The sequence below is a fragment of the Carettochelys insculpta genome, chromosome 8 (assembly GCF_033958435.1).
Source record: "Carettochelys insculpta isolate YL-2023 chromosome 8, ASM3395843v1, whole genome shotgun sequence".
Lineage (NCBI taxonomy): Eukaryota > Metazoa > Chordata > Testudines > Carettochelyidae > Carettochelys > Carettochelys insculpta.
The window spans coordinates 67,092,185-67,104,858 of record NC_134144.1 but is presented as its reverse complement, the minus strand read 5'-3'; the positions used below and the strand labels follow the sequence as shown (position 1 = coordinate 67,104,858).

General features: G+C 47.2%; 1 protein-coding gene across 2 annotated transcripts in view; it reads right to left on the bottom strand.

The window, feature by feature from the left end:
• The window catches only part of TFCP2L1 (transcription factor CP2 like 1), a 48,982-nt gene extending 43,594 nt beyond the window's left edge, over nucleotides 1-5,388 (bottom strand). For both annotated transcript variants that reach the window (XM_075001397.1, XM_075001399.1), the window contains exon 1: nucleotides 5,300-5,388. In XM_075001397.1, coding sequence (XP_074857498.1) covers nucleotides 5,300-5,361 — 62 coding nt within the window. In that variant the 5' untranslated portion in view covers nucleotides 5,362-5,388. The remainder of the gene's footprint in view (nucleotides 1-5,299) is intronic.
• Nucleotides 5,389-12,674: the final 7,286 nt, after the last annotated feature.

Below are 12,674 nucleotides of genomic sequence, written 5' to 3'. Positions count from 1 at the left end.
TATTCTGGCCCAGTACTGAGCATCCAGACCTCTCAGCTTCTCCAAAACCAGCCAGATCCAACAGTTTAGCCAAGGCCCCTCCCTCATACAAATTTAAAACCCTTCAGAATTTGAACTTCTCCGTAATGTAGGATAAGGGCCTGCCCCCTTCACAGCTCCTCCGGACCTAAATCTGACCTCCTTCACCAGTCTGGCGCCAGCATAACTCTAGCAACCTAAATTAAATCAATCCTGGCACCATCTCCAAGGACAAAATGAAGCTCAGATGCCTGAGAAGCACCAAAGGATGATCAGAATGTACATCTCCACTGTGCAAATGGGGCCGGCTTCCCAGAATGGCTAAACGGACTCATCCAAGCTTTCCTTAAGCGAACACCCTAACAAGAGTAGTTTGGACACTAGCAAGCAGAGGCACAGGTTAGCCACCAAAGCTCACATGCAAGGGGTTGGGCAGTTTTGGACTCGGCAGCTAACCCAGGCTGCTACTTTTGACATGCTAGCACAACTCTGTCTGCCTGGGTGGTGCGTCCCCTCCCAGCTGTAGTGTAGAAATGCCTAAGCCCAGGTCTACACTGAGAGGTAAAATTGATTTAAGATATTCAAACTGAGACACAAGAATTGCACAGCTGAAGTGCTCATCTAAAATCGATTTTTGCTGCTGTCCACACAGCAGCAGATCAAGGGCAGAAACTCCCCCATCCATTTCCCTCACTCCTTGTGACTGCCAGGGGCACTGCGGTGCCATGAAAATACCAACCTCCCATGGCCCGGCAAATTCCTTCATTCGGCACCAGCCAGGTGCTGGACTAGAGAGTTTCAACCTGTATTTGTATTATTTCTAGACCAAGGGGCACGCTGCTTTCTCGTTTAGACACTACCTCAAAGCCATGCTCCTACTGGGATTTTTGGCAGTGGGTACTCACACCAAAGTGTGGATGGACAGCACCAAGATAAAACAGTCTAACAAGATCAACTCCCGGCTCAGATAAAAAGAGATTTTTACCGCCAGCTCTGCTTTTCATCAGGCCCATGAAACCTCCTGACTTTCAGATTGAGGTAGCAGCTCCATCCATTACTTGAATGCTTTCTATGCACAAATAAATATAAAAAGTAACCATCGAGGCACATAGAAGCAAGTATTGGCATGCCTGGATAGTTAAGAGCATTAAGTTTCCTCTGCCCATGTGGCTTAATGATCCACTTGATGTTAGCTCTTAATTCTCAGCACCTGCAAGGTCGGGGAACCCTCACCAAGTAATTACATAAAACAGTACTATGCAGTCTGCAGCAGACACTCAAGAGTTCCTGAATCGAAAACAGCAGCTCCTGTTTATGGAGAAATAAAGCCAGGGAGCAGATGGAGAACAGAGCAGGGAGCTTTTTCCATCTATAGCCACCATCAAAATGTCTGGCCCCATTCATTTAACTCATATTGGATGATCTCTCAATTCTTCCCAAGCTGAAACATCAAGTTTTTTTCCTAGATGGTGAGTTAAAAAATCCAAATGCCTATAGAGAAGATTCAAAAACAGAATATTTCTTCTACAAGGATCCCAAGACACTTCCACACTCATATAAGAGAATCGTTCTCTGAAATGCAATCACCTGTGCTGTACAGAAAACACTCATACGCTATCTGCCCAAAGCCAACAGGGTGCAAGCCGTCTTACAGAGAAAATAGAACATAATGTCTCTGTTCAAAGTCTCTGAAAATGCAAGCAAGCAGCCAGTGTTTGCAAGGCTGGACCCATCATTAACAGCTTTGGACAAGTGATACAAACCTCACCTGGCTGAAATAGAAGACCAAAAACATTTCAGGAGGCAGAAATCAAGTGCCTAAATTCCATATATCATATGTCAATGTAATTCTTCTAAACATGCAAAAAGTGCTATAGGACTGTTAATGACCAGAAGCATTCAAGGACCATTAATTTTGTCTGAAAGGTTAGTGGAAAGTCTAATCATAAAAAAATGGTGAAACGTCACAAAAAAGTGTTATTGGATACAAATATCTAGACTTTTTATTCCCATAAAGCCTAATCTGAAGTCCACTTAACTGCAATGGGCTTTAGATCAAACCCACAGAGAACATTTTATGTTTTGGTATTTGGCATACGGTGTATCAAGAACAAGGTTTCCACAGCCACTCGGTGTATCAAGAACAAGGTTTCCACAGCCACTCGGTGTATCAAGAACAAGGTTTCCACAGCCAGTCGAGGACTGAGATCACATACAGGGCAGGCACAGAAATTCACACACAGCAAATAAATCTGACCAAAGACTGTGACGTGTTGCCTTGTCTACCATTCGGGAAAGCAGGTTTTTCCAAATTTGTTCCCATCCTAAGTCACATACAACAGATTTTTAACTTTTCACTTTTAAGCTAAAGTTTTCCAGAATTGGACAGAGAGGTGTGTTTGTGTGTTGCAGGGACAACCCCAAAAATAAATTCAAGGCCAGGTCCACACTACAGACTTTTGCCCATAATGCCCTCCATTACGGATGAAAAAAATAATATAGGACCCCAGGTAGGAAGAACCTGCCAGCAGGAGTGCCTAGTGCAGAGAAGTACAATGGCAAAGACGTTCTCACCAATACAGTTTCATTCCTGGGGTGTAGTTCTATCCTAGACCAGTGTTTCTTAACAATGTTCCAGCGTGCACTGGTGTTCAGCAAACAACTCACAGGTGTGCCACAAGCATTTAGAAAAATACACTCATGGTCTAGATTTCCTGTGATTAAAACCAGATGCAATGTTACTTCTTCATTGCTATGATACCAGATTAAATGACTTTATTTTGGTTTTGCTGTAAGTGTTCTTGTTTTGGTGAGGGGTTTTTGGATTTTTTGGTCTGACATTTTCTTAAAGAAAAAAAAAATTCATAGGTATTCCTCATAAAAAATACTATTGTTTGGTGTGCCGTGGTCTCAAAAAAAGTTTAAGCAGCACTGTTTTGAAGAGATTTGCAAGGATAGCAGCAGGAAGGCTTTGCTGACATAGTATTTCTAGACCACTGAGCACAGTAAAGATACTACCTCAACCCTTGCTCAGCCTGGGATTTTCGGCAGTGGCATACTCACACCAAAACGTAGCTGGACAGCACCGAGATAAAACAGGCACTGGGCTAAGATACCCTCCTTAGCCACCAAATCTCTTTTGCACAGCCGCCTCATAGAGATTACACTGGCAAAGACACACCATTGTAGTTGGCTGTGCACCTTTGCCTAGTCTAGACATGCTTCAACAAGATCAAGTTTGGCTAAAAAGTAGCCTTCCTGGAGAACACCGGTCTTCAAATATTCCACTGCCAAAATAGGGGGTGGGGGAAAACTGGAGAGAATTAGGAGGTATCAGAAGTCTTCTGGTTGCATACCATCACCAGTCATTGTATTATGGGTGAAAAGCATGCACCCATGCTCCTTAAGAGCCAATTCAGCCTGCTTTGCCGCTCCCCATAGAGGGAGCTGGGCAACAGACCCACGTACATTATTAATACAGGTACCTGGGAGGGAGTGAATATGTCATGCAGATAGTTTAAGCTGCACTAGACCTCCAACGCAATGCTTCTCTGTCTACAAGGGGGGAAGCAAAAGGCAAGAGATTTCGTACTTGAAGCTTGATGCGGAGAAGTGGGTCTGTCCCATGAAAGCTCATCGCTTAATAATTTATGTTGTTAGCCTTTAAAGTGCGACATGACTGCTGGCTTGTTTTGTTAGAATACAGACGAACATGTAGATCTCTCTGTTACTATGCATTTAGGGAGCAGAGTTTAAAAATGCACGTCTAGCAGCCTAAAGGGGGATATCACCAGGCTTTTGAGTGCCTGAATGCGCTACCTGAATAGTCTCTTATGGGGAGATGTGCTTCAAAAACCACAAGCAATCTGGTTGTGAATCAGACCCTCTTGCTGGTGTAAGTCAGCACTAATCCTTTTCCACTGAGTGGGGTCATTTGCCACCAGCTAAAAGACCTGAAACAATTTTCCCCTGTAGACCTGAAACAATTGTCATAAAAATGAAGCTCCCAGTTCAAATAGAGTTATCTCCTAGAGCGGAGCAAATGCAGGGTTCCTCACCATATATTACCAGATGGCAGACTGTATTATTTGACTGCCCATTAGACATTTTAATTAAATGTGACTGGTGTGAAAACAAGACAGGATACAACTGGTTTGGACAGGCTCAGAACCAGAAGCTGGAGCCAGTCAGCCAGCCCCAAGAAGGGAGGAAAAAAAAAAAAAAAAAGACTTAGCCCAGCCTCAGAAAATCTGAGGTCTCCCTAATATTTAAGGCAGCATTTCCTGACGGCCACTTGACAGTGGCTTTGCAGAGAGAGCTGTACCTTCTCCCTTCAAAGTCCTCTAGTTCAGTGGTTCCCAACCTCTTCGCTAGTGTGAATGCCAGTCACCCCACAAACCATTCACTGACCCCCATCACCCCCAACAGTTCACGGACCCTCATCAAAGCCAATCCCCAAACCGACCTCCATCAAACTCAAGTCTAGCTGCTATGTACACTTCATTAACTTAAAAAGGAAACACAGGGTACATTTTCAGACAGCAATCAACAACCTTACCAGAAGATCTTCAGTTTAAAAATAATTGATGGTGACTTTGCAATTTATTCCGAACTTATTTCCTATGATCACTTTTATTTATGTATTTATTTTATTTCCACGGATTCCCTGTGATTCCCACAGGGACCTCCAGGTTGGGCACCCCTGCTCCTCTAGTTAAATCTCTACAGAAGAAGGCGACTCTCCGGGGCGCTGAGCCAGAGCGCCACTCACAGGGGTGTCTAATAAAGACCCCTGCAGCTATGTTGACCGGCTACCACTAGCAAGAAGCGAGGCAAGCCCCACGCAGCCCTACTCACCCCCCTGTCGCTTTCTGAGGCAAGGCCACGCCAGCGCCCTAGGCCTTTTCACACCTACAGGCGGTGAGGGTGGACGCGTTTCCACCGGCACCCCCCAAAGAAGCCTCCCTGGGAAGGGGATTGGACCAGGCCAGCTCCAATTCGAAGGCACTACGCGAGAGCTTCACCAGCACAGTGAAGGTCGCGTTTACACGGATCCTGCGGGTTGCACACCAGCGCCGCCAGAGCAGCGTCACTCCGGATTTCCAGCGGGGCTGATCCCCGCAGCGTGGCGTCGCGCGCCGGCGGCAGGACTGCGGGCGCCCCGGCAGCCGCTGGGCAGAGCTCCGCGCCCTCTCCCGGGCGCTCCAGCACCCGCCCTCGCCCCTCTCCGCGGCTTCTCCCGGCCCGGCGCGGGGGTCAGGGGCGGTCGCGCCGGACTCACCGCAGGTAGCTGCCGCTGGAGTGCTGGTTGTAGTGCTCGGGCTGCGTGTGCCAGAACAGCATCTCGGCGAGTCCCGGGGAGCCCCGAGCCCAGCCTGGCACAGCTCCGGAGCGCGGCCGCCCGCGCGGCTACCTGTGCTTTTATGGCCCGGCCGCGCCGCCGGCTGGTTGGCTGGCCCCCGGCGCCGGGCGCAAGGCGAGCCCGCCCCATGCTCCTCCTCCCCACGGCCCGGCCCGGCCCGCCCGGGCGCTGCTGGGCGGGCAGGGGGCGCGCTCAGGTGGATGTGGCGTCGCAGCTCCTTTGGGGAGAGAACGGGGTGTCCAGCCCCAAAGGAGCCGGGACACCTCACCCCACAGGTTCCCCAGCCCCATAGGTGCCCCAAAGAGGGGGCAGGACATCTCGCCCCATAGGTTCCCCTGAGGGAAGGGTACCCAGCCCCATAGGTGCCCCAAAGAGGGGGAAGGACACCCAATCCCACAGGTTCCGCTGGGGGGCAGGTTATCCAGCCCCATAGGTGCCCCAAAGAGGGGTTAGGACACCTCACCCCAGAGGTTCCCCTGCGTGCAGGGAACCCAGACCCATAGGTGCCCCAAAGAGGGGGCAGCACACCCAATCCCACAGGTTCCCTAGGGGGCAGGGTACCCAGCCCCATGGGTGCCCCAAAGAGGAGGCAGGACACCTAGTCCCACAGGTTCCCTGGGGGGCAGGATGCCAAGCACCATAGGTGCCCCAAAGAGGGGGGCAGGACCCCTCATCCCACAGGTTACCCAGAGAAGCAGCACAGGGCACCCAAGCCCATATGTGCCTCAGCAAAGGGGAGCAGGGCACCCAAATGCCTAGACATCCCAGGGCTGAAGGAGACCCACTCCCATAGACACACCAGAGAGAACAAAGTGCCCATGCCATAAGCTCCTGGGATTCTGGACTAGATGAGTCCCTGTGGAAATAGCCTCAGAGCCTCTGGTTCCTTCTACTTCGCCTTAGGTGGCCATTATGCTTCCAGGAGGAGCCCTGGTGGGGGGTGTCTGTCCTTCCCCTCTCCCGGTAGCTCACAGTCTGGTACTGCACCCCAGGCCAAAAGAACCCCTCACCTACCCCCACCACCCAGGGCTTCCAAATACCAACGGGTGCATATACATTCCTTCAGGCAAGGGTGCCAAGCGTGTGCACTGAAGCTCACCACCAAGCAATCTGGAGTCTCAAATAAGTCCTCTGCTGGGGCCAGCCCTGGACGGTGTGTGTCCCTAGTGGAGGTAAGCCAGTGCTGGGTTCTACATTACCCACTCTCCAGCCCTGAGGGTGAGTGGCTGGAACAGAATAAGCCCCTCCACTGCCCCAGTTTTGTGTGGTCTTAAGAGGATCATAATCAGATAATGTAAGTTAGAGTTTCTGAGGCTTTTCCAGCTAGCTCTAACCCCCTGACATCTAGCTGTCCCAGCAGAATCTGGATAGGGAAGGGTATCAGGCCCCTAGACTTCCTGGCACCAACAAGGTTAAATCTTCTCTGGTCATGCAGTGGTGGTGGATATATGGAATGAGTTTGTCTCAAAATTTCTCTTAATGTTTTTGTTATCTTTACTGCCTTTGTCAATCATCCGTCACCCCAAAGACAGCTGTATTTCAAAGGGCACTGGGTGCTATATAAGTGTTTCTCAGCCTTTGTTATACCCCTTTTTAAAAAAATGTAATTAACCCCAGACTTCTCTCCTGTACCCCCAGTTGTGAAACATGTTCCTAAGGTAATCTGAGGACTTGAAACAAGTTCCATTTAACCCTTCCAGATTCCTGTACCCTCTTCAGGAATCAGATTTGTTTTGCATACCACCAAGTTACACCTCACTTGAAAACTACTTGCAATAGACGCCCAAGTTACATGGGGGTTGCAGTCCTCACAAACCCTGTGTAACTCAAATTTCACACAAGTTGCCGGAGATGGGAACCAGGCAGCCCCCTGGTTCCCAGGCTTGCAGGAGCCGGGAAACTGACCAGCCCACAAGGGCTGGTCGGTTTCCTGGCTCCCAGAGTAGCACAAAGCAGGAACCAGGTGGGCTGCCTGGTTCAGCCTCCCCACCACTAACAGGACCCAGGAAACTGACAAGCCATATGACAAGCCAGGTGTGGCTTCTCCCCAGCTCCAGCTGGAAGAAACTGCACCACACCAGATCTTTGCCCACCAGACAGTGCAGCTCCTCCCCATCTGGGATGTGGATGGGCCAAATGTCGGAAAAGCCTCTTGCATATCTTTTGCCAACAGTTCTTGGCAACCTAGACATAGCCTGACTGAGGGCTAGACAAATGGGATCACATCCCCTATCACTGATATACCACAGCTATGGGCAGAATGTTTGCTTAGCAGCTCACATAATTACATAATAGCTAAAGATTTGTGTACCCAACTGACAGTACATAAGGCTATAAAGCAAGCAGAATAGGATTGCCCATGTTGGAGCTGGCCAGCATATCAGAACCACCAACCGAACTCTAGCAAAAAGATTTTTGATCTATGTTCTGAAAGAGCAAATAATCACCAATCCACATTGAGCTGAAGTCCCTCATTCAACTCAAAGGTCTGTTGACTTCAGTGCTTAATGATGACAAATTTAAATGTCAACACTGACAGCTATTTATTGCTGAGCCATGCCAAACCACCTCCCAGGCCCCACTGCTTGTCCATTGTGGGCCCCAAAGCCATATGTCCATCACCCAAAGATCCACATTTCCAGAAATAGTGGCGTCAACATAAATGATGGTAACACACTGAAAACTGAATTTTGGGGTTGGAGAAACCTGACCTGATTTTAATATCAAAGCACATAATACAGAGACTACCATGCAGACAAGAAAATAAATCCAACTGCATTAATTAAAAACTTGAGCGTTTTCACATTTTGCCAGAAGCAGCCAACAAATTTCCAGCTTCTATTAAATCAGCAGTCATTGCTGCAGATTCTAGGCCTGGGTTACAATCTTTGACTGCTATTATCACTAATAATTATAACTGCCCTGATTTTATCAACTGTATTGAACTATGTATTATTATCCTTCTCAATTAACATTCTTCTAAACCCCTGTTGTGAAAACAAACATGTTTATACAATGATATGATTGATGACAGAACAACAAAGTAAAAGCTTTTTAAATGCTAGTACAATATCTCATGGCACCAGCTGCCAAGCTGCAAACACCAGTCACAAACTCTACCACACCTGCAAACTTTTTTGTTTTTTTTTTTATGTCCAAAGCAAGCAATGTGTTTATTTTTTGTGTTTCTGAAATGCTGAAAACAGAAGGTCCAGAGAGCTAACGTGGTTCCTGGAAACAAGAATTAGGCTGTGGTTTAAGGAAGGAAAGGCTGTGCTTTGGTTGCTTTAAGCAGTTTGTCTCTCAGCAAAAGTTTTCCTCAAACTCCAGTATTTTATCATTAATTGTATGTATTATGGTAGTACTTAGGGACCAACCAAGATCGGAGTCCTGGTAGATGAACGCCCCCTGGTGGCCTCAGGGCAGCCAACCATTGCCTCAGTTTCCCTTCTTGGATCTTCAAAGAAACATCACACAGGAGTTTTCCAGTCCCATCAAAACCGCCCTCCTCAGGGTCTGACTTACTAACTTAAAGTTCAAAACTAACCTCACAATCCTTCCCTCCTGGGACTGGTCAGAAAATGACAAGGCTCTGCTCTTTGCCTTGGCTCAGGAGTTCTCCTGCAAAGGGGCCTCCTCTTACTCGCACCATAGCCACTGTCTGCTCTTGACAGGAAATTACCTGATTGCGCTCCCAGCAGGGCTTATGCTGTAACCAAGGCTGGTTGGCCTCAGGCCAGCCAGCCCAAGGACTAGCTGCCTCCTTTCAGACCCATTATGCTCAGTACAGTGCAAAAGACAGACCTGTCCCAAAACCTGTGTGGACACTATAATAACAGCATAAAGATGCTTATACCAGTCCAGCTTATCCTGTTAAGGAAGGGGGATAAGTTAGGCCCATGTACATATGTACCGTACTCAAGGTGGTACCAATATAATCAGTTCAGTCCCTAACCCAACTTAACCCTGTCCCTACCCTATGCTACCAGCACCCCCAGCTTTCTTCGAGATACCACCAACTTCCTCAGGAAACTACAATCCATTGGTGGCCTTCCTGAAAACACCATCCTGGCCACCATGGATGTAGAAGCCCTTTACACCAATATCCCACATGAAGATGGGCTCCAAGCTGTTAGGAACATTATCCCTGATGAGACTGAGGCACAAATGGTGGCAGAGCTTTGTGACTTTGTCCTCACCCACAACTATTTCAGATTTGGGGACAAATTATACCTTCAAATCAGTGGCACTGCTATGGGCACCCGCATGGCCCCACAGTATGCAAACGTTTTTATGGCTGACCTGGAACAACGCTTTCTCAGTTCTCGTCCCCTAGCGCCCCTCCTCTACCTGCACTACATTGATGACATCATCATCTGGACCCATGGGAAGGAAGCTCTTGAAGAGTTCCACCATGATTTCAACAGTTTCCACCCCACCATCAACCTTAGCCTGGACCAGTCCACACAAGAAATTCACTTCCTGGACACTACTGTGCAGATAAGCGATGGTCACATAAATACCACCCTATACCGAAAACCCATGGACCGCTATGCTTAGCTACATGCCTCCAGCTTCCATCCAAGGCATACTACATGATCCATTGTATATAGCCAGGCACTAAGGTACAACTGTATTTGCTCTGATCCGTCAGATAGAGACAAACATCTACAAGAGCTTCACCAAGCTGTCTTCAAACTACAATACCCACCTAAGGAGGTAAGGAAACAGACTGATAGAGCCGGATGGGTACCCAGAAGCCACCTGCTACAAGACAGGCCTCACAAGGAAAACAAGAGAACACCACTGACCATCACATACAGCCCCCACCTAAGACCTCTCCACCACATAATTAGTGATCTGCAACCCATCCTGAACAATGATCCTTCACTCTCACAGACCTTGGGAGGCAGGCCTGTTCTCGCCTACAGACAGCCTGCCAACCTTAAACAAATCCTCACCAGCCACTACAAATCACAAATGAGTGACTCTAGGCCTGGAACCAGCCCCTGTAACTGTCCTCACTGCCAACTCTGCTCACATATCTATATCAGTGACATCATCACAGGACCTAACATCAACTATACCATCAGGGGCTCCTTTACCTGCACATCTACTAGTATAATATATGCCATCATGTGCCAGCAATGCCCCACTGCAATTTACATTGGCCAAACTGGACAGTCTCTCCGTAAAAGGATAAATGGACATAAATCAGACATCAGGAATGGTAATGTACAGAAGCCTGTGGGAGAACATTTCATTCTCCCTGGACACTCAGTGGCAGATTTAAGGGTGACAGTTCTGAAACAAAAAAAATTCAGAAATCAAATGGAGAGAGAAATCTCTGAGCTGCAATTTATTTGCAAATTTGACTCCATTAACCATGGATTAAACAGAGACTGGGAGTGGCTCACAGTTTACAAAGACAGTTTCTCTGCTTTGGGTGTTGATAGCTCCCCATTAGATGCTGACAGTGGCTCACATCCCCCTGTCTGATCTGACTTGTTTTTTCCCCTTTTGATACGTACTGTTGATACTGGGCCATTTCCACCTTGCTGAATAGACCTTGTCAGCTCTGGCCCTCCCTTTTAGTGGCACCCCCCTCTTTAAATACCCCTCTGAAACCACCCCCCACTCATGCATCTGATGAAGCGGGTCTTTGCCCACGAGAGCTTATGCTCCAAAATATCTGTTAGTCTATAAGGTGCCACAAGACTTTTTGTTGTTCTCAAAGCTACAAACTAACACGGCTACCTCCCTGATACTTAACCCAACTTAGTTACCTTAGTACAAAAGCTGTGATTAGACCACGTTTTAGGGGTTCTCTACAAAGGGACATGCCTGGCTTCGCTATGTGACTCCAATGTTCTGCACTTTAACTGCCCCGGATGGATACTGCTGACTTGCTCTCAAAGGCAAATATGGGATGATGGTAACAAGAATAACATGCTTTTTAGAGTGTGCCGGCCCTTCAAGCTCTTGCAAATCACACCCCTCCCATGGGTTTTGCTAGTGCTGTATGGACAAGCCCTGGTGAAAAATAATTTGAATTACTCAGAATTGCAAATTTAAAGAAGAGTTAAATTACATCAAACCTTACTGTGACCACACACATTCAGAATTCCATCTTGAGTAATTCCCTTCCAAAATTCCACATTAGTCTTCTCTGATTGTGTCGCAGCCTATGTCACTCAGTGAGGTCACTAGACCGAGAAGTCTATCTAATATACACAATTCCAGCTAGGACAATTGCATAGCTGGAATTGAGAGGCGCTAGATTGATTTTCCTGGCCATCCACACAGTGAGAGAAACTCTCTCATCCACCTTCCTTATGCCTCCTGCCAATGAGCAGTTACCAGGGCTGACTTGTAGAGCCCTGGTGGTTTGAGTTAGCCCATACCCATTAGATGTGCTAAATCAAGCCCTGAAAAATCAACTCTGAAGGAATCGATCTTCTGGAAAGTGTAGATGTACCCTGAGTTTATGCAGGTGCTCTGAGCTGGCCACTGCCCCTTTCTGAATGGTGAAGGCCAGTGCAGAAGTACTAGGTCCAGTATTGCTTGAGGCAGTCTGTGCTTCCCCACAGCAGTAGAAGGGTAGAGAAGGGTAGAGAAAATTCCTAGCGGCTCTTACAGAAGCTATTGTTAGGCTAATGCACAAACCAATTTTTGATGCACAACATTGTTTCTTGATATGGTGCCTTAAGAAATTAAAATTCATTCATAAATTTTGAGGTAAAATTAGAAGCACCCCCAAAATAAACATATGGAAACCAGAAGGGACCTTGAGAGGTCATTGATTCCAGTCCCCTGCACTCACAGCTGGACTTATCACCATCCCTGATAGACTTTTTTTTAAAATATATTTACTGCATTCCCCTCAAGGATTAAGCTCACAACCAGGGATTTAGCAGGCTAATGCTCTAACCACTGAGCTATCCCTGCCCCTGGCTATAGAGAGTTATACACATATCTATAAATAGGAAACAGATCTCAGCTGGTGATCACACAAACCAAACCAAAACTGGAAAGGCAGATTAAAAAACAATGAACAAGCAGTAGGTCATGGTAGTTCACCAGAAATAAAGACAGTGTTGTGGTCTTGTATAATAGAAAGTGATGGCTGGGATATCTATGGAAAACATCAAGCTTTTAGAATTTTTTTCATGCTAAATCAGGATGAAAAAAACTCAAAACATTTTGTGGGACTAAACAACCATAATATTTAGATATAGATTCCTGCAGGGGGGATTTTTCAGTGTTTCTGAACCAAAATGTGTTCCACGATTGT